This window comes from Eublepharis macularius, chromosome 3 (genome assembly GCF_028583425.1).
Source record: "Eublepharis macularius isolate TG4126 chromosome 3, MPM_Emac_v1.0, whole genome shotgun sequence".
NCBI classification, from domain to species: domain Eukaryota; kingdom Metazoa; phylum Chordata; class Lepidosauria; order Squamata; family Eublepharidae; genus Eublepharis; species Eublepharis macularius.
The window spans coordinates 64,925,035-64,951,067 of record NC_072792.1 but is presented as its reverse complement, the minus strand read 5'-3'; the positions used below and the strand labels follow the sequence as shown (position 1 = coordinate 64,951,067).

Below are 26,033 nucleotides of genomic sequence, written 5' to 3'. Positions count from 1 at the left end.
GGGATTTTAGATTATTAGTTTTAGTCTTATGATCTATTTTATAATGCTCTGCTGTAATTGTTAGTCACCTTGGTGGCCTTGACTGGGTAGAAAGGAAAGATATAGATTTTGTAAATAAACCAACATCTTTAAACCGTTCTCTGCAGCAAACCATGTGTGCGTGCACATATACGCACATGCACAATGGCTTGCCATGCATATCAGAGGGTCTCTTCTCCCTGTCCATGGCATAAGGGGAGAGGAAGGAGCATGGAAAGCTGCACATTGAAATAGTCATGTTTGTACTAGCTTTGCTACACAAACATAGCTCTATCTCTACGTCTGTAGTATAAATGAAACATGAGAGTTAATGTAACCATTAGAAAATTGTTCCAAGGGAAATGAAATGATGGCGAACAGCTCACAGTCTGAATCTGGTAAAGATGAGTACTCATTAACAGGACATTCACTGATGAAAATAGATCAGGATTGCAATCTGAATGTCTCCACACGTGATTTTTGTTTTACAATCTGCACAATGTTTTTTTTATAGCAAAATCAAAAAACTGAGCTCGAAGCAGCAGTTTACATTATAATTATGACAGCTAATGACCAGATTTTGTTTAAACTTGTTTGAATAATGGCTGCAGCCACACAGAGAAACAGAAGCAGCACAGATACCCAGCCTCAGAGTTGTCTTTGAATTCTGTGTCTGTATCATTGTTTCAGCACGTCAATGGTCCCAGGGACGATCTATCTACGTTCTTTTACATTTACCAGTTTTAACCATAATAGATTTCAAAGGAATTCCGATAGCCAATATCCAGTCATCTGAATTATCTGTAAATTCACCATGGTGAGAATAGATGCAATAGAAAAAGAAGGATTTCAGCACATTCTTCAGCTGCGCTGAAAGCCCAATTAGACAACTAAACTGACAAATTACCACAGACACAAATAAAATACTGGTTCAAGCAGTTAGTCTGGTTTCTCCCTACCTATTCCCTTCCTTGCTGCTGTGACTCAGGTGGGGGGAAATTAACACTCCATCCTGGAGTTGGGTGCCCGAGGGAGAAGCTTGCCATTTAAGGCACCAGCCTGGGCATTCAAGCTGCACAGGATCTGAAAAGGTCTCTGTGCAATTACACCATGTACCTAGGGTTGATCCCTACACATCCAATTAAAGAATCTCAGAGGCAAACTGGATGAAAGACTGGGGGTTCTATCTTTAGAGTTTCCAAACATTTATTCTTTATAAACAGCAGTTTCATGAGGAGTTCATATCAGGATGGAAGCGTATTGGGGAAGGAGGGGGTTCAACCCTGACCCTTTCTCCTGACTGCAATGTGCCCTTGTTGGGGCAAATATACAGATGCTCTTTATCTTGCTTGTTTCTTTGCACAAAGAGGGCAAATAGCATTTCCCTGGAGCTGTTTCAGGTTGGCTAACCAATGGAACAGGGAAGTTAATCTCCTTTTCTATGCAACTTTGTTCCATGCAGGGGCCGTACATGGCTACTGTTCACAAAGAAAAAATATGTGGGTGCTCCCAGTATGTCATCTAACTTGACCCTTAGAAAGCAAGGTCTGTTGCCTTGGAGATGCTAGTAGAATAGGTACTCCTCAACTGTATAGCCCAAAGGTCTGATCCAGTATAAAGCAGCTTCATGTATGTTTATATGCAATGGACATATCTATTCTTCACACATTGTATGATCTCTGTGAGGAATCTTGGGATATTCTATTAATAGTTAATATTTTTTCACATATTGGAAACAAAAATGCAAGAAATAGGAAACTAAGCAAGCACACATCTGATTATTGCACAGTAGCACAGTTGTAATAACCCAGGGTTGTGGGTTCAATTTCTATTTTCCCTCATTTTTTGAACACATGCTCACTGTAAGGCAGATGCATAAAATCCCAGTTTGTTCTCCAGCAATTTCAGTCAAAGGATCTCAGGTAGTAAAGCTGGGAAATACCCTTGGCTCAGACCATGGAGATTCACAGCCAGAGAAAACAATGCTGGGATAGAGATGACATGTGAGCCATTATAAAGTAGTTCATATGTTCATATCTACACCTGGTGAGAGTACACATTTTAGGCTAGGGAAAATATTAATAAAACAGACATGTGGTCCTTTTTATCTGGAAGTAATGGGAGGAAACAAGCGTGATGCTTCTGTTCATGTCTAGACACACAAAGATCTACTCTCCCTGTAAAATTCACTGAACCTCACTCTGCTCACGTTCTTTGAAAATCCTATCCATAGAAATAAGAAGTGCAATACTGCACTTCTAAATGACAAAATATAAATGGAAAGTGCACTTTGTCCCCAAGTCTGAGGTTTCCCATTTCTGCTATTAAATTTGAGGCAAAACAACGCGAACCTAAATTGCCTTTAGTTCATGCTGTAATGATGCCTTTACTTACACCACACGATAATCAGAACAGTAGACTGTAATCAGACTTTTCCTATCTTGGGAGATGTCATTTCTCTTAGACAGGAACTGATGTAAATCACTTTGAGTCCCATTGATCAGCAGAAAAGTAAGATATAAATCTTTCAAATAAATCATAAACAGCCTGGAAAACAACTTTACAGGCTCTAGTCCACTCTCCCAAAGCCACTGAACCATGTTGTGCATTTTTTTTGTTCTCAAAGCTTCAACTATGGAATCATCAATCCAGCTTCCTTTGTGCTGAGTTTTAAAGTCTGATCCACAGAATGTGGAGCACAGAAAATGTACAACCATTGAAAAAAGCAGGGAGGCACATCGTGTAGCTCTTTGTTGGCATGTACTATCTCAGAAGAGCAGGGGAAAGAAGAGAGGAGTTGTATTTAAAAGCAGCCCCATGTCATCACTGCCCTCCATAAGGAACACTGATATGGTAGCTAACACCCATTTCCTTAGTATGTTAGCTTTCCACATGAAAATTGAGTTAAACGTGGTTCTTCAAACAAATAAGAGCCTGTTTGAATCAAGCCATCTGCACATAGCTTTAAGTGGCACAAAAACTGGTGATGCTACCAAACCATATGCAAAGGAGACTGTAAAGATATGCAGGCAAGTTTATTCAATAAAGCAATCAAAGATTCAAATAAGTTTCTGGTTTCAGAGCCTTTTTGCTCCAGAACACCCTGACCGGAGCTTTGCTGGAATGAGATGTAAAAACTGCCTCTAGTCCTGAACAACATCATGGCCAAACAGAATGTTCACATCCGCCTTGCTTAAGAGACATGCAAGTTGTCTCCATGTCAAAATCTTGCACGTACCCTGGGTGGAAAAGACCAAAGATCATTGGGCCTTAATGCATTTACCATTGTCACTGGTGTCAAAGCTTTCATCCCTATCTAACAAAGCAGCTCCCCACCCAATCAAGCAAGGTTTATATCTGGTTGCAACATCAGGGCAGAGGGCTCTCTTCAGTCACATAGCTCCAAGCACTACCACACCCAAATAATATGTCCATGGGGGGAATTTGTTCAGGACACGTTTGCACATTCTCTTAACAAGTCTAATTGACCTCACCTGCAATGATAAGTCAGTTGACATTAAAACCTAGGAAGTAGGTGTGATTATGAAGATTTGCTTAAATCAACACAAAGCTGAATGTGGATCTACAAAATACTATTTGAGGTGCACTCATACTCACCCACACACAACAAAGAAACCACACAAATGAATTTCACAGCCACACTACTTCATACTGATTATTTGAGGAGGCATGCCTTAATGAATGACATATTCACTTCAGTAGAAGTGACAGATCTTTCTCCCCTTCCCTTATAAGCAGTGCCCTGAAGTCATGGATTTCAGACATGCATAAACAAACACAAAGCATGTAGAATAAAGCATGTGCTTCAAATCAAGAAAAAAAAGCATTTTAGTAAATAAGGAATGTCTGAAAAAAGTATCAAAGTACTTCTTAAGACAGGTATGTAAAATACTAGTCAACACAACAGTGCAATCCTAAGCAGAGTTATGTTCTTGGCCCATTGTCTTCAATAGGCTTAGAAGGGTTTAGGATTTCACTGAGACTTATGGGCTTTCTACAGCATTAGACATGCCTATTCAGACTTATATGAAGAAAAGGGGTCAAAAATGCCATAAATAAAATAAAATATATACAGAATACCACTAAAAATCCAAGAAACAGACATCATGCCATCAAAAATGGTTTCTCAGCCATGCAGTATTTAATGTACTAAAAAAAATTACGATACTTCAATATGCCTTATTTAAAACAATGAGTTTATTCTCACTGTGCATGGTAATGGGTTACAATATTATCAAGCATACAGCTGATGTCTGTCCCATCAAGTTCAGTAGGATTTATACTCAAATAAGTGTGCGTAAACTGCAAACAAGTTGACCTGGAAGTATGTCTCAGTAAACTCAATGAGATTACTTCCAAATAAATGGTTGCTGGTCAAGCCTCTTTCATTAAAGTCTCTCATCAGTGATTCACTTGCATGCCACCATGCACAGCTAGCTATTATGTCAATACCTGAAAACAATTAAAAGTACTCCTTTTTTTTTGCAGAAGTAGGTCCTTGGATTCTTAAAAAAAAAGTAACTAAAACCAAGTACCATCTACAAACCAGACAATCTTTTTGTGTGTTACTCAATGATAAAATCCAGCAATTATGACAAATAGCTTGTTCGCCTTTCTTTATGACATTTCTGCTTAAGGGGATTCTCCTACATGCATGGGTGCCAAAGGGTTTTATGCAAGTGAGGAAAAAATGCTCACTTAAATGGGTACAGTCGCACACTATAAATGGCAACTGCTATGAGGACAAATGGAACGCCACTTATAAGGAAAGGCTGGCCAGAACTGTCAATTGCACTCCCACCTCCTACTGCTTGTGTGTTAATCTCCAAGCCCCAAGATTAAAGACTGAATGCCCTGTTTATTAGTCCCCCATTTTCACTGAATCCAAAAGCACAGTACACAAGCATGTAACCATTACACATTAAAAAAACAACAACAAAACACAAGTAAATAATGCAAGACAAAAAAGGGGGAAAGTATTTTTATTGGAAGCTTATCCCCCCCCCCCGGAGGCTATCAATCAAGAAACAAAAAAAAATGTTCCATTTCCCTCTACCCCATGACCTATTTTCATCAAACAAAAACAACCACACCTTTCAATATCAATTTTTCATTCAGATTTGGCTTTTCACTCACCATTTGATTCCAGCAACCTCAGCCAAGGCTTTGGCATTCTAATCCTTGCATCTCCCATTGCTTCAGAAAAATAAATACAAATCTCCACCTGAACCTATACCCGCAGTAACAATTGTGCTTGGAAAAGCTGCAGGTATGGAAATCGCGCATCACCCAACTGCTATAAACAGGCTTATAGTCACGTAAAAGAAGAGGAAAAACACACTGCAGACTTCACGCCAGCAAACAAACGTTTTTGGAAAGCGCTGCTTCTAATTCAGTGTGCATTATGCTAACTGCGAAAACAAAAGCAGCTAAAAGCAGCGCAGGCAGTCTGATGTGTCTAACTGGAATGAGAGAGAGATCACCAGGCATTGTGTTTGTTCAACCCCTCCCCCCCCCAAAAAAACCCCAGGAACCAAAAGATCTATTTAAAATAAAGTGCTATATCATATAATGCCTCACCCACTGTAATATTTTATAGCAACTTTCACAGGCAGGGACGTGCTAACACACCTTGCACGTACAGACAAGGGCTGCAATCCTGCCCACAGTTAGCTAAAGATAAGTCCTATTGGTTTCAGCAGGATTTACCTGCATATAATTGCAGGCAGGACTGCAGTATAGGAGAACAAAAGAAATGTTGTATGAATGAGTACTGCCCCCTCCCCATCAACTATGACTTTACAGGAATTAATGGGCTACGTCAGGACTCCTACAAAACTAAGTCAAGGTTTTAAACTTACCAGGATTTGCTCATATCCACTTGGGTTCAGGAAAGCTGCATCTTTGCAAATGCACTGCAGGGAGTCAGAGAGAACAGACTCTGCTCCAGCCTCTGTTTCATTTACTGTCATACGGATGGCTTTGAAAACCATGCCTCACAACAGCTGGCTTGTTTTGGCCTTCTCATGTGACTGGCAAGTTCATACAAGCGCTGTCAACTTTAACCTCAGTGACAGAAGGCCCAGCTTGTACTATATATTATGTCATCAGAGATTCTTGACCTTGGGGAGAAAAGGTTGCAGACTTCAAAGATTCGGCTTCTTTGCTAACCTCCTCAAAAACGAATTTTGTAAATGCATTGTTCAGTGCTTCAAAAGAAGCATCACGTGCCTCCTATTTTAAGGAAACGGACTACATATCTAATCTAAAACTGGATCAAGAAACTGTAGGGTTTGCTCTTCTGTTAGCTGATTTGAGTTTGTGGGAGACACAGCAGAGTATAAAAATGTTTTAAAGAATGTACATTTATAGTTACCTCAAGATCTTAAAGGCTAACATGTGATTCCCCCTCCACACATACATGCGTGTACAAACACATGTGGGTTCTGTCAAGGATGGCTATCTTCTTCATAGTCTGGCTTGGATCCAATGATACACAAGCAGAAACAGACATAGTAGAGTTCTGCTTGTGCAAGATCTTATGCAACACTTCCATCCTTTATATATATTACAGTGCCCAGAAATTGGTTGCACAAGAACATGCACAAGCAAAAACATAAGTGGCAATACAAGTCTGATTTAATGCAAGTGGCTACCAAAGTCTTTTCCTTGCATTTCTGCTTGCACTCGATCTAGCCCACATTCTACACTATCACAGTATGACAGAACACCCCTTCTTCAATATATGTATTGCAGGGAATAATGGTTGCACCTTGCTATCTTTATATGCCTGGAAACATTATCACTTCCAGATGCTTGCCTGTATCCTACCACTCTACTGAGTAAAGCCATCCTCCAGTCTAAGGAGAATTCTTCCTACTTAAGTGGCTAATCTTCCAACAGAAGAGCTAGAGGAGGGCTCCTTTGGTTGCAGGAACTTCCTCCAGCCTTGGGTAGGATACTGTTTATTCCACATTAATTCTTCCAACTCTGAAGGCTTAAAAGCGTTGACATCCTTGGTGGTGGTGGAGACTGTGATGAAGTCAGAGTTGACTTACGGCGACCTCTGGTGGAGTTTTCATGGCAAGAGACTAACAAAGGTGGTTTGCCATCGCTTGCCCCTGCAACCCTGGTCTTCTTTGGAGCCCCCCCCCCATCTAATTACTAACTAAGGGTGACCATGCTTACCTTCTGAGATCTGACAAAATCGGGCTTGCCTGGGGTTGGCATCTTTACAGGTATTTAAATATTTATTTATGTTTGTGTTTAGGGATTCAAACCAGTTTTAGCTGTTATCTGGAGGGAAATCATCATAGTAGCCAAGAAAATTAGCTGTAATACAGGATGTCCTTGGTTAAATATCTAGGTGGCAGTATTAAGCAAACCATGCTCAGCTAAAGCCCCCCTCCATGGGCGGGGGTAATAATAACCCTTACAGAGTATTGTTACAACAACACATGTGAACTGTTCTGTACATGGAATCATGCACTATATAAATCTTATTGCAATGTTATTACATCAAGTGACACCATACCAAGTGATACATGATAAAAATGTAACGTGTGAAGGAGGACAGCTATCACATGCAACAACAGATACAGTGTGCCAACTATTCCGGGAGCAGTATAGTAAATGGCTTTACTGAAGCCTAGTTTATATATTACTATAATTTTCAGTTTCATGATTCAGAGTGTTCATTTATACATAATATGTTTGGCCAATGTTTTGACATTGTAGAAACCTCCGATTATCATAAGTTCTCTGTTCTGCCACATTCACTCTGCCCGGCTCTGACTCCCTAGGCTGCCATGCTATCCAGTGTCCTTTTGAGGTGGACCATAGGAAATGCCTCAATCACTGGTGAAGGAGAAAGGTTTTGATCCAACGCCTACACTTCTTTCCTGCCTGTGAGGTAGAGGACCCCCCAAACACAATATTTGCCCAGATGGGCACATACATTACTGTTTGGCCAAGCATAAACTGATGGGAAGAGAAAACTGATGGAGGCACTCTCCAGTAAGACTCTCCTGGAAGAGAGATACGTGGTAGTTACACTTTAGTTGGATGCAAGAGAGTAGCCAGATATCCCAATTTAAGTAGCAGTTACATATAGTATGGCAACAGCAGTATTCGTAAACTTTTCTCACATGAAAAATACAAGTTACCAAATTTTCTTGCCGGGGAGTTTTTGAAATATACCAAGAGTAATTAAAAATGTTTCATTGGCTGTTGGCAAGACAAAGCAATGGTTTGTTGAAATTGATAACTCTGCATCCAATCAACCTGGCTGATCAAGAACATTAAAAACATCACATATATTTGAAAGAACATTTATTATGTAATCTGCAGTATTTATTCAGGTCTTGTCTTTAGACTTGGCAAAAACAGGTGCTATGTGAGCCACTGTCCCATTTGTCACATGCTTGGATGACTCAAAGCCTGTGCATCCACACTTTATTCAAAAAAGCTACCATAGGAGCATTTGCTGCTAAAACAACCTAATGGAGTATCGACATGTGATTGTAATTCTGAAACCTTAGAAAACTTGGGTAGTCAGGGCCACACTGACATGCTGAGATATGCCAAGTTTGAGGCCTCATAGTATTACCAAATATGATATTTTTTAAACTTAGCTTGTGTATGAGTCCAGCTGTGTGGGTAGTTCACATTCTGTCTCTGAAGAGAATACATGCACTAGATAAATTAGTCTACCAAGTTTATTTGCCACAATGAAAATGATGTACATTGGTGATGTGAGGAGATGGCTGTTCACAAAGAAATAACTTCAAAACAAGACTAAGCTTCTATGAAGACTGAAATCCTAAGGAATGCACCAGAAGCAATTCAATGATATCAACGTATTTACCAATGTAACAAATTCCTATCAGCTTCAGATTTTGGATTCAAATTTATTGTATACACATTTACTTTATTTTTTGAACCAAAAAAAAATCCTTACATAACACGGCACTCTGATGTAACAGTATCTTTCATCTGATACCATGCAAACTATATTGGGTGTGACTAGTATAATAAAACATGTCATTTAACTGAATCACTGGTTGCCATTTTTAACAAACAAACAGCTCTTGGCCAAGAACATGAGCGATCCACAATCAAAAGTTGTAATCTGCATGCTCTAATTAACAAATTGACAGCCCTCCCATGCTTGTATCAGTAATGGTCTTACAAGACACATCTTTTTCTACACTTGCTAACAACGCCAGAAGCAACAACTTATAAAAATAATGTTGCAGTCAAGAATACCGGGTTAGAGGGGGGCTTCCGGCGTCGTGCAAAGATGGCGGACGCTTAGTTTTCTCACTCCGAACCCCGACTAGCTACCACGGCCTACTACAAGCGCTTATGCCGGGGTAAGCAGACCAAAATATGGGTGAAACTGGAGGAGGGAAAATCAAGCCTTCTGAACAAAGCAGCTCTACTCTAAAAGCTTTTTTGGAGCAAGCAGAAGCAAAACAAGCCCCGTCGAGAAGCAGACAAGCGCCGTCCAAAATGGCGGCAGCAAAGCTTGTAAAAGAACCTGAGGGAGCACAAGCTTTAGAAAGCGAAATACAACTTGCACTTGAAAAATTAGAAAACAAGATAGTCACAAGACTGGAAGGTATAATTAAGAACCAAACTTGCGAACTTAAGGAATCAATCAATCAGGCAGCACAGATTGCAGAAAGTGCCAAACACCTAGCTACTGATAATCAAAGAGAAATCCGAGCACTACAGGATAAGGACAAGCAGCTCCAAGAAAAAATGATGGACCTGGACAACAAAATAAAATCCAATAACATAAAGATTACGGGTTTTGATGAATATGATGAAAACAATACTGAACTGGGGGCATTCATTGCAGAGTGGCTAAGGAAAGAATTGAAACTCGAAGATGGCATCACCCCTATAATTAGCCATGCATACACAATCGGACCATATAATAAAACAAGAGCAAGACAGCAACCAAGGGACATTATAATAAACCTTCCTGACTACAGGTCAAAAGAGAAAATCATGAGAGAAGCTAAAGCAAGAGGCCACTTCTCATACTTGAATAAAAAAATATACATATTCCAAGACCTCTCCAATGAGACATTAGCAAGAAGAAGAGATCTAAAACCAATCATCATTAAATTAAACGAGGCTGATATAAGGTACTGCTGGGTCTCATCAGCAAGAATAATGGTGCATCGGCAAGGGAAAACCTATCAAGCCCATGGCACAGAGTCAGGCATCATGATGCTTAAAGATCTTTAGCTAGACAGCCAAGACATCTCTACAAGCAAAACTAGCCTATTTAGAGCAAGATCGTCCCTAAATAACTGGAGCAAGATACCAATAAAAAAAGACGACAAAGGACTACAAAGGGAATCACCATGATTTATTCTGGAGAAGGCAACAAAGGAGAACTAAATTTTCCAGACACTGACTCTTCCAGTGAAGAAGCAGTAGGAAGAAGTTACTTGAAAGATATCTGTAGTTTAATACTTAATGTAACCCAATGCTTTATTTTTTCTTACCCATACTGTGTTAAGCATAAATCAAAGGCTACATCAGGCCGGGGTGGTGGTGGTGGTTGTGAGGTCTAATTAGCTCTCTAGTTCATTTTAAACCCCAGATACTGGGCTTCTTTACTTTAAGTTCAAGCCCAGTAATAGAGTATTGTCTAATTAATACACTGTTTAAAATTCATTCTTTCCCATTAGGAAAGGATTCTGGTGGTTTCCTCCTTGGTGGTACTAAAGGAGGATTGTGATTTTGTATATAGTTAAGTGTTTTTCTATATAGCTCTATAAATATAGGTATATTTAAATATCTATATAAATATTAAAAATACAAGTTATATACTTATTTTACTTTTTTCTCCCTTTTTCTCTTTTCCCCTTTTTACCCCTTATTCTATTTTTCTTTACTTTCAACCCTCCGCTAGTAGCCAACGGAGTTTTCTAGGCATATAGTTATATCTATTAAAAATAAATAAATAAATAAAAATAATAAAATACAAAAATATTAAAAATATATATATATATACATACACACACATCAAAATAGTAACAAAAAAAGAAACAAAAAATAGGAAAGTTTGGTATAAATTACAGATATAAGTATAAGTATACAAGAGTGTATGTGTATGTATGATAACTATTATTGAACAACTGAGAAATCAAGATTGTACTGAAAGTTCTGTTAACGATACACAAAATTTGGTATTTCAACTTATCTTTTTATTTCACAGGAAATGGAGTTTAAAGTACTTTCTTTGAACTGTAGAGGTCTTAATAATGTTATCAAAAGAGTCCAGACAATGCTGATGAAACAACGTCCAGATTTTCTGTTCTTGCAAGAAACACACCTATCCACAACGGTGGAACAGGTATTTAAAACTAAATGGTGGGATCACCAATATTTAGCACATGGAAACTCAAAATCCAGAGGGGTGGCAGTTCTCATTTCAAAGAAGGTTAGATCTGAAGGAATAGTTACAGAAAAAAGAGAAGGATGGCAGATTTGTATTTGGAATCACCTTTGATTCCAAAAAACTGACACTAGCGTCAGTTTACGCCCCAAACAATAATCAAAACTGGGTTTTGAAAGAAACTTTGTCCAAATTAAAAACTTTCCAAGAAGGGGATGTCTTATTTTGGGGGGGGGGGGAGACCTGAATTTAATAGTTAACTCAAAATTAGACCATTCTAAACCCAAACAAAAGAATTCCAAATTAAAAGGGGCCAACCCTACAAGAATTGGGCAACTTGACAATATCTTAAAACAATTTGATTTAATTGATGTTTGGGGAACTCATCATCCAAACGAAAACCTAGTGCAAAGAATTTCAAATTCAAAAATTGGCCCAATATTGTGGTCTGACCATGCGTAGGTCGAATGTTTTCTAAACCTCTCAGAACAAACAACCAGGACACCAAATTGGAGTCTAAACAAATTCCTTTAATTCGATCTGGCAGCTCAAAAGAGTATATCAGAAGAAATATAAAACTATTTCAAGCAAAACTCAAACTGTGAGGTCTCTGATGAAATAGTTTGGGATGCAATGAAAGCAGTAGTGCGGGGTAAATGCATTGCTATTGCCTCAGCCTATAAAAAAAGAAAGATCAAAATTGGAACTATTGGAAAAAATAAAGCATTTAGAACAGGTCCACAAAAAAACATGCAGTAAGAAAATTTATAAAAAACTCTCCATTGAAAGGAAAAAATTGGAAGCCCTGGAAACTACTGGCATTCAGACAAAATTACTTTTTTTAAAACAAAAATTCTGGCAAAATAACCCTAAAAGCTTGAAAATGCTATCATGGAAGGTGGGAAAAAAGAAGGCTACAAGGTTAATAAATCACATCAGAGATGAGAATGGACAACTCCAGGTGAAACCAGAACCCATCCTTAGTGTTTTTCATAACTTTTATAAAAAATTATACAAATCAGATTCCCCAAACTTGAAAACAATTAATACCTACCTAGGACAGGGAGGGATTTATAAACGAATATCTGAAGCTCATAAACAATTAATAGACCGACAAATTACGGTTCAGGAAATTCAAGAAACAATTGAAAATTTAAAAAACAACAAATCCCCAGGAAATGATGGATTTCCTGCGGAATATTAAAAGAAATTTTCATATCAGCTGGCCCCCCACCTTACTAACGTTTGTAATGAAGTTCTAGAGCATGGGAAAATGCCCCCTTCCTGGACTGAATCGAACATGGTGATTCTTTTAAAGATGCTACTAACCCTTCTTCATACCGACCAATAACATTGTTAAATCAGGACATGAAAATTTTCACAGCCACTCTGACAGCCAGATTTAATAAAATTATTTCTAATTACATAGATATTGATCAATCAGGATTCATAACAAATAGACAGTTAACTGACAATATAAGGAAAACCCTGAATATCATCAATTTTGGAAAACTGAATCAATTCACTTATTTTGGCATTAGATGTGGGAAAAGCCTTTGATCGTGTGGAAATCCCCTACCTCAAAGAGCTTTTAAGGAAGATGGATTTTGGGGACAAATTTATAAGGGCAATTCAAAAGCTATACGATAACCCCACCACCCAAATTAAAATTAATGGATACAAATCAGAGAAAATTAATTTACTTCAAGGAACTAGACAGGGATGTCCGCTTTCCCCACTTCTTTTTGCGCTGGCAATCGAAGCATTTGCAAATCATATTCGAAAATCTCCCCATATAAAAGGCATCAACATCAACAATAAGGAATTCAAACTCTCATTGTTTGCTGATGACATGGCACTATATATTTCTGACCCTATCTCTTCGATTAATGAACTAGAAAAAATCACGACGGAATTCACAAATGCCTCAGGCCTCACTATTAATAGCAATAAGAGTGAAATCTACCCAATACAACTACAACCAGACCTAACTAAGCTACTTAAAAGTAACTATAACTATAAATGGGTTAAAAAAAGCTGGAAATATTTAGGAATCAGGATTCCTGTTAATTTAAATGACTTGCTGACCACTAATTCCTTTGAAATCAACCAGTCCATTAACTCCTTATTGGTGGAATGGGAAAAACAGGACTAATTGAAAGGATCAATGTAATTAAATCTTTTATTTTCCCAAAATTTCTTTTTCTGTTTAGAGCAATCCCCATTACCATACCAGAAAAAATCTTGGACCAGTGGCAATCCAAGATTAGCAAATTCATATGGAACAACAAAAAGGCTAGACTATCCATGGGAACATTAAAAAGGACAACTAACAGAGGTGGATTAAACTTACCAGACCTTAAAACGTACTATGAGGCTTCCCATCTTAAGAACATCGTAGTGATAGCTAATAATAAGTCAGAGCCTGATTGGAAAATCATAGAACAAAACTACCTACAAGGAAGACCCATAAATAAGTGTATATGGAACAGGAATACTGAGCGCCCGCCCACTTTAAGAAGCAATCCCTTCTTACTCAGTGATATAAAAATATGGGATAAAATTTAGAAGCAAGATAACGCAAACATGTTCCCTAGTATCGCCCTTTGTGGGGCAACACTGGTTCTTACCAGCCCTTAATACTCACTCATACAAATGGTGGAGGCTCAACAATAAAACCCGATTAATAGACATACTTGAGAAAGGGAAACTTCAAGACAAGATAAATCTGGAAAGCAGCGCTACGTCACGCATTCCGTGGCTCGAATACCTACAGGTCAAACACCTTATTGAATCGCCAAGCATTAAAGAATCATTGACTAAGCCGATAACATATTTTGAAAGGATACTAAAAGAAAGCCCAGGGAAACAGAGGGGCATATTGTCAAAAATTTACTCAATTTTGTTAGAAAGTAAACAGAAGCACAAAACTTTGTCTTATCAAAAAATGTGGTACAAAGACTGTAACTTTGACCTTTCAAACAATAGTTGGAACAAGATATGGAAATTGTATACTTTTAGAACAAATATTGTAAATATAAAAATGCAAACCCTGAAATTGATTTCCCACTGGTATACAACCCACTGGTATTCTTTCTAAATTTGGATTACAAGTAAACAAAGAACTTCATATTGGCATTAAGCTTACTCCAGCAATATTCATTATATTGACATATATCTTAAACTTAGCCCTGTGGTTCAACTCTTTTTTTTAAAAAAAAAAATAATTCTGCAATTGAATTGGAACCTAAAATTTCTCTATTATCTGGATGGGCATTAAATAGAATGCTATAGAATCACCACAGCAAAAGTGGGCATTTTGTGATGTGGAACACAAATGCGCTTCACATGTGTAAAACAGGAATACAAGGTCAGGATCTTTCAGCAGTTAAGGCAGAACTACACTGTATTAAGTGACCTTAAGTGTTTTCTCTTGCTTATGAACGTAAAAATTACCTTGCTGGATAAGATTCAAGAACCACCTAGACAAGTTTTTTTCTTCTTTTTTGTAAACGTTCCAGAAACAAAGTGGTCTCCAAAAAATTGAACAGTAATTCACAGAAGGACTGCTATCTACTTTCTGCCTTTATCTGCATCGTATGCTGACAACGCCGCCAGCAAAGAATGCTTTCCCTACAATTATTTTTCTTAATGGCAAAGTTTCAAAACTGTATTAATTAAACAATTATTATTAAAAGTTGTAAATTTTGTTGGTTTAAAAAAATGGAAGGGACACCCCTGTTGCAGCCAAAAATTCTGGAGGACAGTCACTTTTCTAGACACATCTTTCACTAATAATAGTAACATGCACATTGAATTACTTCTCTTCTGTTGCTATTAAGGGCATAATTACATTTGGAGCTGAAGTCTGGAAAACTCGTTGCTCTTAATCTCACACAGATAACATATACGCAAGAATATTTCAGAAGAGTTTTACTGTGTTCCAGAAAACCACACTTTGGTAGCATTTATATATTCTAGAAACATGAGTTCCATGTTTAATATTTGAAGTTTTCTTTGAAAAACAAATTTCCCATGAAGAATGTTAAAGCAAACTAGTTTAAAAGCTATTTTTATGCAGAGTTTATCCCAACCATTGTTCTGCTGAACAATCGAAACAGTTGAAAATGAACAACTGAAAAGGGAAGAGCACAAATTTTCTGCAAGTTGAATGTAATCATCATTACTCTTGTTGGACAAAATATTAGACTAATCTTTAGCTAAAGAATATGCGGGGAAGCCAAGAGCAAGATTGTTTACCTCGAGCTGCAGCTCCTTTCATCAGTTCTCGCTGGAGAAGAATTATGTTCTTCAGTTTCCCTTGGATTTTCTGTTTGCCTCCTTACTTCAGTGGATACTTCCTGCAAAAGGTTTTATAACATGGTAAAGTACCAAATCATCAAATTTCAGTCTCCAGAAAAAATATATTATTACACACCCCCTCATTTGTGGGTTTGTTTAAAGTCCATAATGTATCTGGTCTTATGCTGATTTGGCTTAAAGCACTGTAGTATTCCATGCGGCCCTGATGGCTTTGCAATTCTTGTGCTCAAGTTACTAATTCGTCTGACTGGTCTAGGAGGAAAGAACTACAAGCCCTGGCAATTTCTGTTTGGCAATAACCTAAGTTACTTGCAAGCAATTTAGGACACTCAAGAACTGACTGACTATGGGTGTGGGTGGGTGGGAAAGCTTTCAAAAACAGTTAAGAGGAAGAACCAAGTAGAACTTAAGATTTTTAAAAAAGTTCTACTTGGTTCTTCCTCTTAACGGTTTTTGATTTTAAGATTTTAAAAAAATCAACTACACCCCAAACCATGGGAATGTTAGCAGTGCAATCCTAAACAGAATTACTCCAGTCTAAATCCATTTATTTCAGTGGGTCTAGATTGGAGCAACTCAGTTTAGGATTGCACTGTAAATCCCTTAACTGAAGTCAAGGAAATACATCCAGTAAAAGGGAATGACTTTTGAAGCTATGTTGCAGTTATCGCAAAACTAAGGCCCTAGATGTACGTGCAGAAAGGAAATAGAAAACTGATCCAAGAAGGAAATGGCTTCAAGTAGCACAATGTAACTGGGACATACTCTTTTAAAACTTGCTATATATTATTTAACTTTTGAGAAAGGCTCCTCAAAAGAACACTGCCAGATCAGCGTTCAATTGCTGTCAGCTCATCTGGTCCAGCATCTCATTTCCAGCAGTGGTCAGCTACATATTTACAGAAAGCCCATAAGCAAATCTTGAAATGTGCCTTCTGCAATGTCAGTTCATAGCAACTGGCATATAGTACTGAACGGCCCTTCACGTGGATCAAAAATCCAAAAGGGGGCAGTCACACAGGGCTAAATGCAAGAGGGAACAGAATTCTCCCTCTTCACAGAATGCAAAGGTGGGAATAGTCATCTTAAGATATCCTTTGTAACATTGGGGGGCTGTGTGTGTTATGTGCTGTCAAGTTGCCTCTGACCTATGGCGACCCTATGAAGGAAAGATCTCCAAAAGTCCTATTATTAACCGACTTGCTCAGATCCTGCAAACGGAAGGATGTGGCTTCCTTTATTGAGTCAAGCCAGTTCGTTTTAAGTCTTTCTCTTTTCCTCCTGCCTTTCACTTTCCCCAGCATTATTGACTTTTCCAGAGAATCTTGTCTTCTTATGATGTGACCAAAGTACGATAGCCTTAGTTTTGTCATTTTAGCTTCTAGGGAGAATTTGGGGCTGGTCCTCACATAATTGAATAGCCACATACACCACTCCCCTGCAGATCAAAATTTATGTGAGGGGAGTACATGGGATTAAATTATATTTCTGAAACCCGAGGGGAAAATCATGTCTGTAGAAAAATATGAAACGTTTAAGAAATGTTGGCAACTAAATATCCCCCAAGCAATAGCAAAACATGTGTGGCATTTGATAACACCTGACCATGAAAAGAAATGAGACAGGAGGAAAGCAAGCGTAGGAGTAGAAAGAGAAGTAAAATATAGAAGGAATAGATCTGAGTCTGGCAAAAACTGTAAACATCTGAAACAATATCTGAAACTGGCAAAGACTATAAATATCTGTAAACATCTGAAACAACCATTGTGAATTTAGATATGGAACTGGAAAAAGGGACAGGATGTGGGGAGACGAAGCACTGTGAGAAGAGGGCAGGAGAGAAGGAGAAATGGAGGCCATTTTATTTCCACCACTTTCTTAATAATTCGTACCACAAAATTCATATTCCTCCCTTCTGCCATACATTGGGTTACCACTGCCATTGAGAAATCCTGCCAACATTTCTTTGTGGAGAGTAATAACTAATTAAGGTTAGAGATGGGCATGAACTGGGAAAATTCTGAACTGTGCAGTTCGTGGTTCGCTGCATTTCACGAACCACAAACTTTCACGAACTTGCCCTGGTTTTGTTCAGTTTGTGAAAACATCATTTCCAGGTCAGCAGAAGGTCTGGAGAGAGCAGACCTAGGAAACTGATTGATTGGTGAACTGAACTGCAGCTATGAACTGAAATACGAACCAAACCGGGCTAAAATTTGCCATGGTTCGTGAGAAATAAGCTCCCATGAACCAGCAGTTCATGAACCACGAACTGGCCTGGTTTGTGACGAACGTTGGTTTGTATTTTGGTTCATGCCCGCCTCTAGTTAAGACCTAACTGGCGTATATGTAAAATAAGGGTGGGTGTTAAAACCATTTTTGTGTGGCAATGGTAGCCAGAGGTGCTTTTTACCAGCTTCAGCTGGTAAGCCTGATGCAACTTTTCCTGGGCAAAAAAGATCCTGCCCTGGTTACATCTAAATTAGACTACAGAAATGCTATCTATATGGGGGGGTGCCCTTGAGGAGTGTTTGGAAACTAAAACTGTTACCTAATCCCGTATGAACCTACTTAACCCCACAGGGGTTCTTTTTTGGATGCCCTTACCATCTGATGGTAAATGGGTCACAAAAAGTCTTCTTGGTTGTTGTGACAACAAAATTAAGGAATTCCATCTGCAGGAATATTCATCTGTTTCAACGGGTGAAGATTTATCTGTTTCATTTGGCAATCCCTCACTGATACTACTTTCTGTTTATGTGTTCAATATTTTTAATTGTTTGTAAAAGCTTATTTTAATAGTTTTGATTGTTTGTCACCTTGGCATTCTGAGCTGAGTGGAAAGATGGCATAAATATGTTTTAAATAAATAAAATAAAAAATTGTTTCCCATTCACCTACCTTGCAATAGGTCCTTTTACAGGTCTTTGGTTTTCACCATTCAAATAATCCACAATCATTACTTAATTGTTTACCCCTAAATCCAGATTCTTTATGAATAAACAGCTGTGATCCCAAAACTTATCTTTGGAGGACATCACTGTTTGATTCTGTTCATTTACTGGATTCCTATTCTTTCCACTCTGTAAGAAGACCATCATATTTCTCCCAAGATTAACTCCTTTATTCAGGAGCTTTTGTTGAAGGAGCATTGTCAAAAGGTATTTGGAACTCCATATACGTAATGGATAATTTCTATCTACATTCTTATTGACCCTCTCAATGAATTCAAATAGATCCATGAAGCAAGAGACATCGAATCATCACTTCCAAATAGTAACTAAACATCTGTATTTATGTTGCTGAAAAACTAAAATGAATAACCTATTGAAATTGAAAAAGGAAGCATGGCTACACTGATTTTCAAAGAGTACAAGATCAAAAGGAAATTTCATTATGACCACAACATTGCTATTCTGCCCAAACCATCTCACAATTACAACAGCTTTGAGGTAGTATGGCAAAAGTGGGGTGAACAGCAGATTGTGCCTATGGTGGACTAGTTTAGTACCCCAAATGAATTCACAAATGCATATTCATTAGTCTACAACTGCATTATCATGTGATGACTTTTGTACGTGAAAGTCGTCACAGACCAAATATTACAAACAGGTTTCATATCACCTCAAAACACTATATTATCTAATTGAGGCAGTTCTCACATCTTGTAATAAGTTATAGAATTCTGCATATGTGAATCAGCTCTCCATTCAAATCAACCTGTCTTCTTACTTACTGCACAAAACTGAATGCTAGATGGAGTACATCTTTGATATGGTATTCACTTCTCAGTAACAAAAGTGCAAACTGCACCACTAATCCAGGCCTTTTAGGAAGTATACTAGGAACAGACTTGATGGTAGAGAAACTACTGAGGGCACAAAAGAAATTGGGAATTTGGAAGGGCTGGACAGTGACACTCAGGAGGACTGAGAAAAGGCTTAGGATGAACGATAGTGGCTGTCAGTCAAGTAAAAATATTTGCATTTTGTCCTTTGGCCTGTACTTTTTACATATGTTTTCTAAGGTTAATAGAGTTAGGAACAAAAATAGCTCCTACCTGTTTATGGAAATCAGTAGAAGGGGATGACCTAGACCGCTCATGTGCATACTGCGGTTTCTCAAGCTGTTCATGGCCAGCATCAAGGATGTTGTCAGCTGAATGGTATCTTCCTGAACTCCGAGTCTCTAAAGGTTTCCTCTGTTCTTTCCATGACGCTTGATACTCTGCAAAAGTTTCTAACCTCTGAGGCTGTCCAGATTTTGTTTTGTGGCCAATGTAAGAGACACTGTCTTTGGATTTGTTATGAGCACCAAGCGTACTTTCAATTCCAAAAGAAGCTGCCCGCATTCTTCTTACATACCACGACCCCTCAGTCTCGCCCTCATGAGAATTTCTGCGATGATTACCAGGCTGTCCTTCAGGTCGACCATAGGGTATATTTGTTTGTGAAGATTTTTGATAGGCAGGCTTACTTGTTTCTTCAAAGAACTTCCACCTATCTGCAAAAGAACCTAAGGCTTCCTCAGACGTAGTTGGACGACGGTGTGGGTGGTAGTCATTGTCAGATACCCCCACTTCATTTATCTTTTCAGGCTCAGAATAAGATTTCAACTTCTGTTCTGCTGTGAACCTCTTTCTACCGCCAATGCGAGAAATGTGGTGGTTGCTAGCAGGTGAACTCTGTTTAGAAGACTGCATACCTGCATGGAAGCCAGATTCATCCTCAGAAACTAGAGCCAACAACGTAGAGTTATAATTATTTGTCTTCCGGTCTGGAAAATAATCTGTAGAATTGGGTTCCAAGTCTCTGCGCTGGAAAGAGGTTGCCTTCAATACTCTGGCCTGGGCCTCTTTAAGATTATCCTTGTACTCATTAGTAAAAGTATTTTCTGATGAAGGGTGCACCTTCTCTGCAGAATCAGGTTTCCAGTTCTCGATGAACTCTTCTGCCTCAGTTGATTCTGCTAAGGTTGCTGTGCTTTTACTTTTCTGCAATTTTGCTCTCCTCATCTGGATCTCATTTCTCAGTGTGGTAGCAAAACGATCACTCCTTCGTGCATTTTTATTCAGATGAGCATCAAATGCAGGCTGTCTATTAATTCCAGTTTCAGCACCTTTATCAGGCTGTTTTTTTCCTTCCTGAGCTAAGGAATGCAACATTGGGGTCTTCTGAGGAGAAATTTTGTTCTTCTCTTCCTGACTGCATTTGAAATCTTTTGGGCCAGTTTTATTCTCTGACATTAGAGGACATGCCTGAGCATATTCTTGCTCATTGTAGCTATTGTGGTTCTCAAAATTCTTAGTCTGTCCTGATTTGTCAGGGTAGCTAAACTTTTTGGAATCTTCCATCACACCAGTTCTAACATCTTCTCCTTTATTCCCCACATAATGACTGCTTTTTTCACATACATCCAGAGAAGGCTCAACAAGTTGTAGAGGTAGATAATATTTTGGGCTTTGGGTCATCATAGCTACAGCAGGAGTCTCATGTGGTCTAGCAGAGACATAAGCACCTGTTCCAGAATTCCAACATTCATCTTTGAGCTGTAGTGGTCTTGAGTTTCCCTGAGCAGGTTGTTTTATTGCCGCACAATAGTAGCGATTTAGCCCAGTGCTGTCCATTTTCTCCTCAGAACTGATGTCAGAAGAAGCAGCAGTAGTACTGAATGTCCTAACAGGGTTGGAATGGAGGTTGTGTTTGTCGGCAGGTCTTTCCTGAATGCCAACATAAGAGGAGAGGTGCCGCTGCTCTTTAGGCAATGCAGAATTTTTTGAATTGTGGAAGAAAGTGCTTTCATCACTGTACTGGCGCTGATGGTGATGGCAATTATGCCCATAAATGGACTGTGCAAATCGAACGTCAGTACTGGACAGAGACGAATGCAGTCTATTGGCATTTCCTGCGTTATTGTTGACTCTGTCACCTGCAAAAGACAAATTATAATCCAGACTGAGATCAGACCTATATATTGGATTGCCACTTTGCTTCCCATCTGAGGTCTTCTCAATTACCCTAGCAGCTCGTTTTTGCTGTTCTGCAGCTTCAGTATTCCAGTCATTCCTGGCCTGGGGTCTATGCAGGACTTCAAAGTGCTGGGTGCTTTGAATACCTTCTGAATAAAGAGAGACATGGGTTCTCTCATGACCTTTGGTGGCAGCAAAACTATCACTACGGAGAGGAGGAGGTGGTGGTGGAGGAGAGGGTGACTTTTTTTTCTCTGGGACATACCAAACAGGTCCAAAATTTGATCTTCCAGACCCAGAATACTTTGGATCAGAATGATCTTCCACTCGGGGGATCTTATTGTTGTTCTCATATTGAGCTGGAGATGGAAAGCAGGCAGACTTCTCTTCAAACCCTCCATTATCACTTGGGAATGAGGCAATCTTGCCATTCCCCTGTTTCGGGCTATCCCAGTGACTCATTTTGTACTGCACATTCTCGGCCGAGGCAACATCTACACTGGACAGTGTGTGGTCGGGAGTACTGGAGCTGGTGGAAAAAGAGCCATAGGCTGAATCCCTTTTGCTGGGATTCCCCAGATGATCGATGCTGCTGTTGGATTTTGCTGATGAAATCTGTCCATATGGATACATTTGCGGTGTGTAATCCCAGCTGTCCATGCTTCCAGCAGAGCTGAATTGATCTGAAGTGCGATGGAGATTTGACTGATCCCATGAGCTTGATAGGTCATGGGAAGAGGAGCTGTAGCAAAAGAATAAAAACTTTTATACTACACCCATGCAAGAATTCTATTCATTCAACAACCATATTAAGTCAAATCGGTAATATAAAACTTGCAATATTGCAAAATCAATTATAATTTGCTTATACTACCAATTGTACAGGTACTAGAGAAGAATGTACATAGGAGCACTGTGGAAAGCACACTATCAGCTGAGCTAATAGTGGTAGTTTCCTCAGCTGTCTGCTTGACTGAAGAGATTAAAAAAATTTCCAGGGAGGGCTTCATTGTCTACAATCCATGTGCCCAATATCCTTTGGTGCTCCTCTTTTTCAGAGGAAGTTCTTCTGTACTTCCAGATTATCACTTAGCCAAAAGGGAAGAAACTTCCACGCCGGGGGTGGAGGGTGGGGGACATTGACAGGTTTTCCTTTTTAAAATCCATGTCCATGAAGGCATTAGCTGACTGAATAGGAAAATGATTGACAATGATAAAACAAGCAAAAAAAAGAGAGTAGTTTCTGGAGGAGGAGAGGATAACGGATTGGTCTATTAATAATGGTCTAAACCAATAAAATGTTTATGAGAGCATGGAGGAAAGGGTTCAAAATGACACACAGAGAAGAGCTTAATTTTAAAGCTCAGTATTCTACTAAAGATAACGGTAACAGGCTAAACATGTTTTTATTTTAATAAGCATAGCATGAAGCATCTAATATTGTCTTACCTAATAGTGTCAAAAAACTAAATAATCCTTTAATGCTATGGATAGGAAATATAAAATGATTATGCTACATGCTTTGTAAATTGGGAGTTGTTGCACATTTTAAAATATATTCAACATGCAACAGAAATACAGATAATTTCAGAAAAGCTGTTGATAAAGCAACAGTTTTTGAGAGACTTACAACTAGATCATGGTATCCTTGAATGAGGCCAAAATTTTTTTTTACGGCCTGAACAAAGGTGCAATGTTTTTCTTTTTTAAAGTCCTGAAGGAGTTCTCACACAAGTAGTAATTACTGAGGAAGCTTCAATGATTGAAATGGTAATTACATGCCCTACCCATATCTTATTAATTGCTACACAGCAAGCACAGATAAAATTAATTAAAAGTAATTGTATGACAGTTCCTCTGATGTACACAGGACAGTGCATGCATGTATTACTGATAAGAACCTGCCTTGAAATAGGTGCTGCCTTTATGTTACTGAAGAAGAAGGTATATTTGGTTGAAACATCCCCTTGACTTCAAAAAGATTTTACACTTGAAATCTGATACCTACAGACAGGTCTAGGAGAGGAAAGGAGAAATACCTGCCAGCAGAATCTACAGAGATAATCCTATTTGCATAATAAAGAATGCTGCATACTAAGGACTGCCAAGCACATGATATACTGATTGCTCATTATTACACACAGATTACCTCACACACAAAAAACCCAAAACATATTGTACGCTGTTGGCAGTTTAAAGATAAGAACAAAACAAGGCAAATTGTTTTCTTACCACTGCAGCACTCAACAGGAACTCACCTTGCATGATACCGGGAGTGCCATGAAGCACAGATGTTGGTCGAAGACAGCCGTGCTGTGGCTGTGTCAGGATGATTCTCAGTAAATTTGGTCGCATGCCAGGAGTGGGGCCTGCAGGCTAGGTCATTTTTTCTGTAATGAGAAAAGCAAACCATAAACATTTTTGTCCATAACATTCTAACTGATACGAAGCAAAAACAAATCAACCTCTGATCTAATTCACAGTTGCAAGAAGAATACAGGTCTATGCCACTCTTACAAATCACCTTTGGAGTGAAAAAAAAATACAATTTTTAAAAAGGGTTTGAAATACAGACAATTAACTGACATAACCAGACAAGGCCTGGAGTCCCTTTAAAACTTAAAATAAATAATAAAAAACACAGGATGACTTTTCTGAAGTTCCTGAAATATACTGAACATTTCATTAAACAAAATAAGGTATAAATACATGCACGGAGGCACGGAAATTCAAAACTTTGTATTTGTAGAGATATTATGACTAATCTGATTTTCAAACTCCAATGATGTAGATATAGTTTGGTGGTTAACATATGACATTCTGACTCACCTCACATTCTTCAGCTGAACCAATAACCTAATTTGCCAACTAAAAGATAAAGCAAGCCAAAGAGACATTAGCCCAAGCCTATTACTCTTGGTCATCCCGTGACTGCCTGCTTATTCACAACCACTACCTCCTTCACCCTTGGCTGTGGCAAGATAACAAATTTCCCCACAGACAGGTGTCTCGGATACAGCACAGCCTCCTCTTATCCCAGCAGGTACATGGCTAGGACTATATTGAGAATCTCCACAATTGGAAAACAAGTAGGCGGAGGCAGCAGTTGAAAACAAGCGACTGAGAAGGGTAGCAGGGAGGACAAAACTGTTGGGCTGTTATGATTGTTCAACAGTTTGTTTGTAAAATGGGGTTCAGAGCATTGTGAATCTTGCTTTTATTCATCTTCAGCCTAGCTAACGTTCTGCCTGCTATACGCTAAAACAAGAGTCTTCAATATTTTCCGGACACAAGATTCAGCTATAACTCCATAACAGAAACTTGAGAACCATTTTTAATTATTTACCACAATATCAGCAGTCCCTTCTCCATTTTATTCTTTTAGCCTTTTCTCTTTTAGCAGCTTTGTTTGAAAAGAGAATGGTGTTAGTACCACTGAAGTGCTATGCCCTTCATAAGTAAAGCTATTATCTTCCTGGCATCCTATTTGTATTGCTTTTATATGGTTTTAGATACAGTATGTACATGGTTTTTAATGTTTAATGTATGTTGTTAGCCACTCTGAGCCAGTTTGTGGGGAGAGCAGGGTATAAATTTGATAAAATAAAATAAAACAGTTGAAGACCAATATGTTACAATGTGGTTTTCTTCACTGGTACTTCCTAATTTCTTTGTAAGACCTGAGTCAATATGAAGACCAAAAGCTCTTCAGTGAGTTAATGTAAGGCTTGGAAGAAAAGATTTCTGCAAACCAATTATGTTTACAACTTCCAAATAGAAAAAAATAAGAAGACCTTTCAATTCTGTCCACTACTACTCTCTTGGACAGGTTCCAGCAGTAGTTTTATTGTACAAACCTAGAGAAGTACTATTTCTAATACCTTTTCTCTCTCATTGGAGAAACAAAGCACTGAGCCTGCTGGTGCGGGGAGGGCAGAATAGAAATTGAAGATAAATAACAAATAAATAAATAAATACTGGTAGCTCGTTGTGGTAAGTTTTTCACAGCCCAGAGTGTAGAATGATAGCTAGAATACTGTAGACTACCGCATAAAATGTATGAAATTAAATAGTGGTATTGGTAGATTACTTTACAAGATCATACCCACTTCCCTCCAAGTCCCAAAGCCATCATAAATCATCTTTTGTGATGCTACTCTCTTCATGTTACAACAGACTTCTTCACATGCAAATTTAATTTACACAGATTTGCAGCTGTCTCCACAATCATCAGGTGGACAAAATGATTGTCTCGCAGTAAAAGTGGATGGTACAAACCATAAC

The 26,033-nt window shown here is 38.6% G+C and overlaps 1 protein-coding gene across 3 annotated transcripts in view; it reads right to left on the bottom strand.

Moving 5' to 3' along the window:
* The window catches only part of SHROOM2 (shroom family member 2), a 168,981-nt gene that overhangs the window by 32,879 nt on the left and 110,069 nt on the right, over positions 1 to 26,033 (bottom strand). For 2 of the 3 annotated variants that reach the window (XM_054973651.1, XM_054973652.1), the window contains exons 3-5: positions 24,008 to 24,139; positions 19,842 to 22,491; positions 15,719 to 15,819 (exon numbers count right to left, since the gene is read on the bottom strand). The exons of the other annotated variant lie outside the window; for it this stretch is intronic. In XM_054973651.1, the coding sequence (XP_054829626.1) occupies positions 15,719 to 15,819; positions 19,842 to 22,491; positions 24,008 to 24,139 (2,883 nt within the window). The remainder of the gene's footprint in view (positions 1 to 15,718; positions 15,820 to 19,841; positions 22,492 to 24,007; positions 24,140 to 26,033) is intronic. 3 annotated transcript variants of the gene reach the window in all.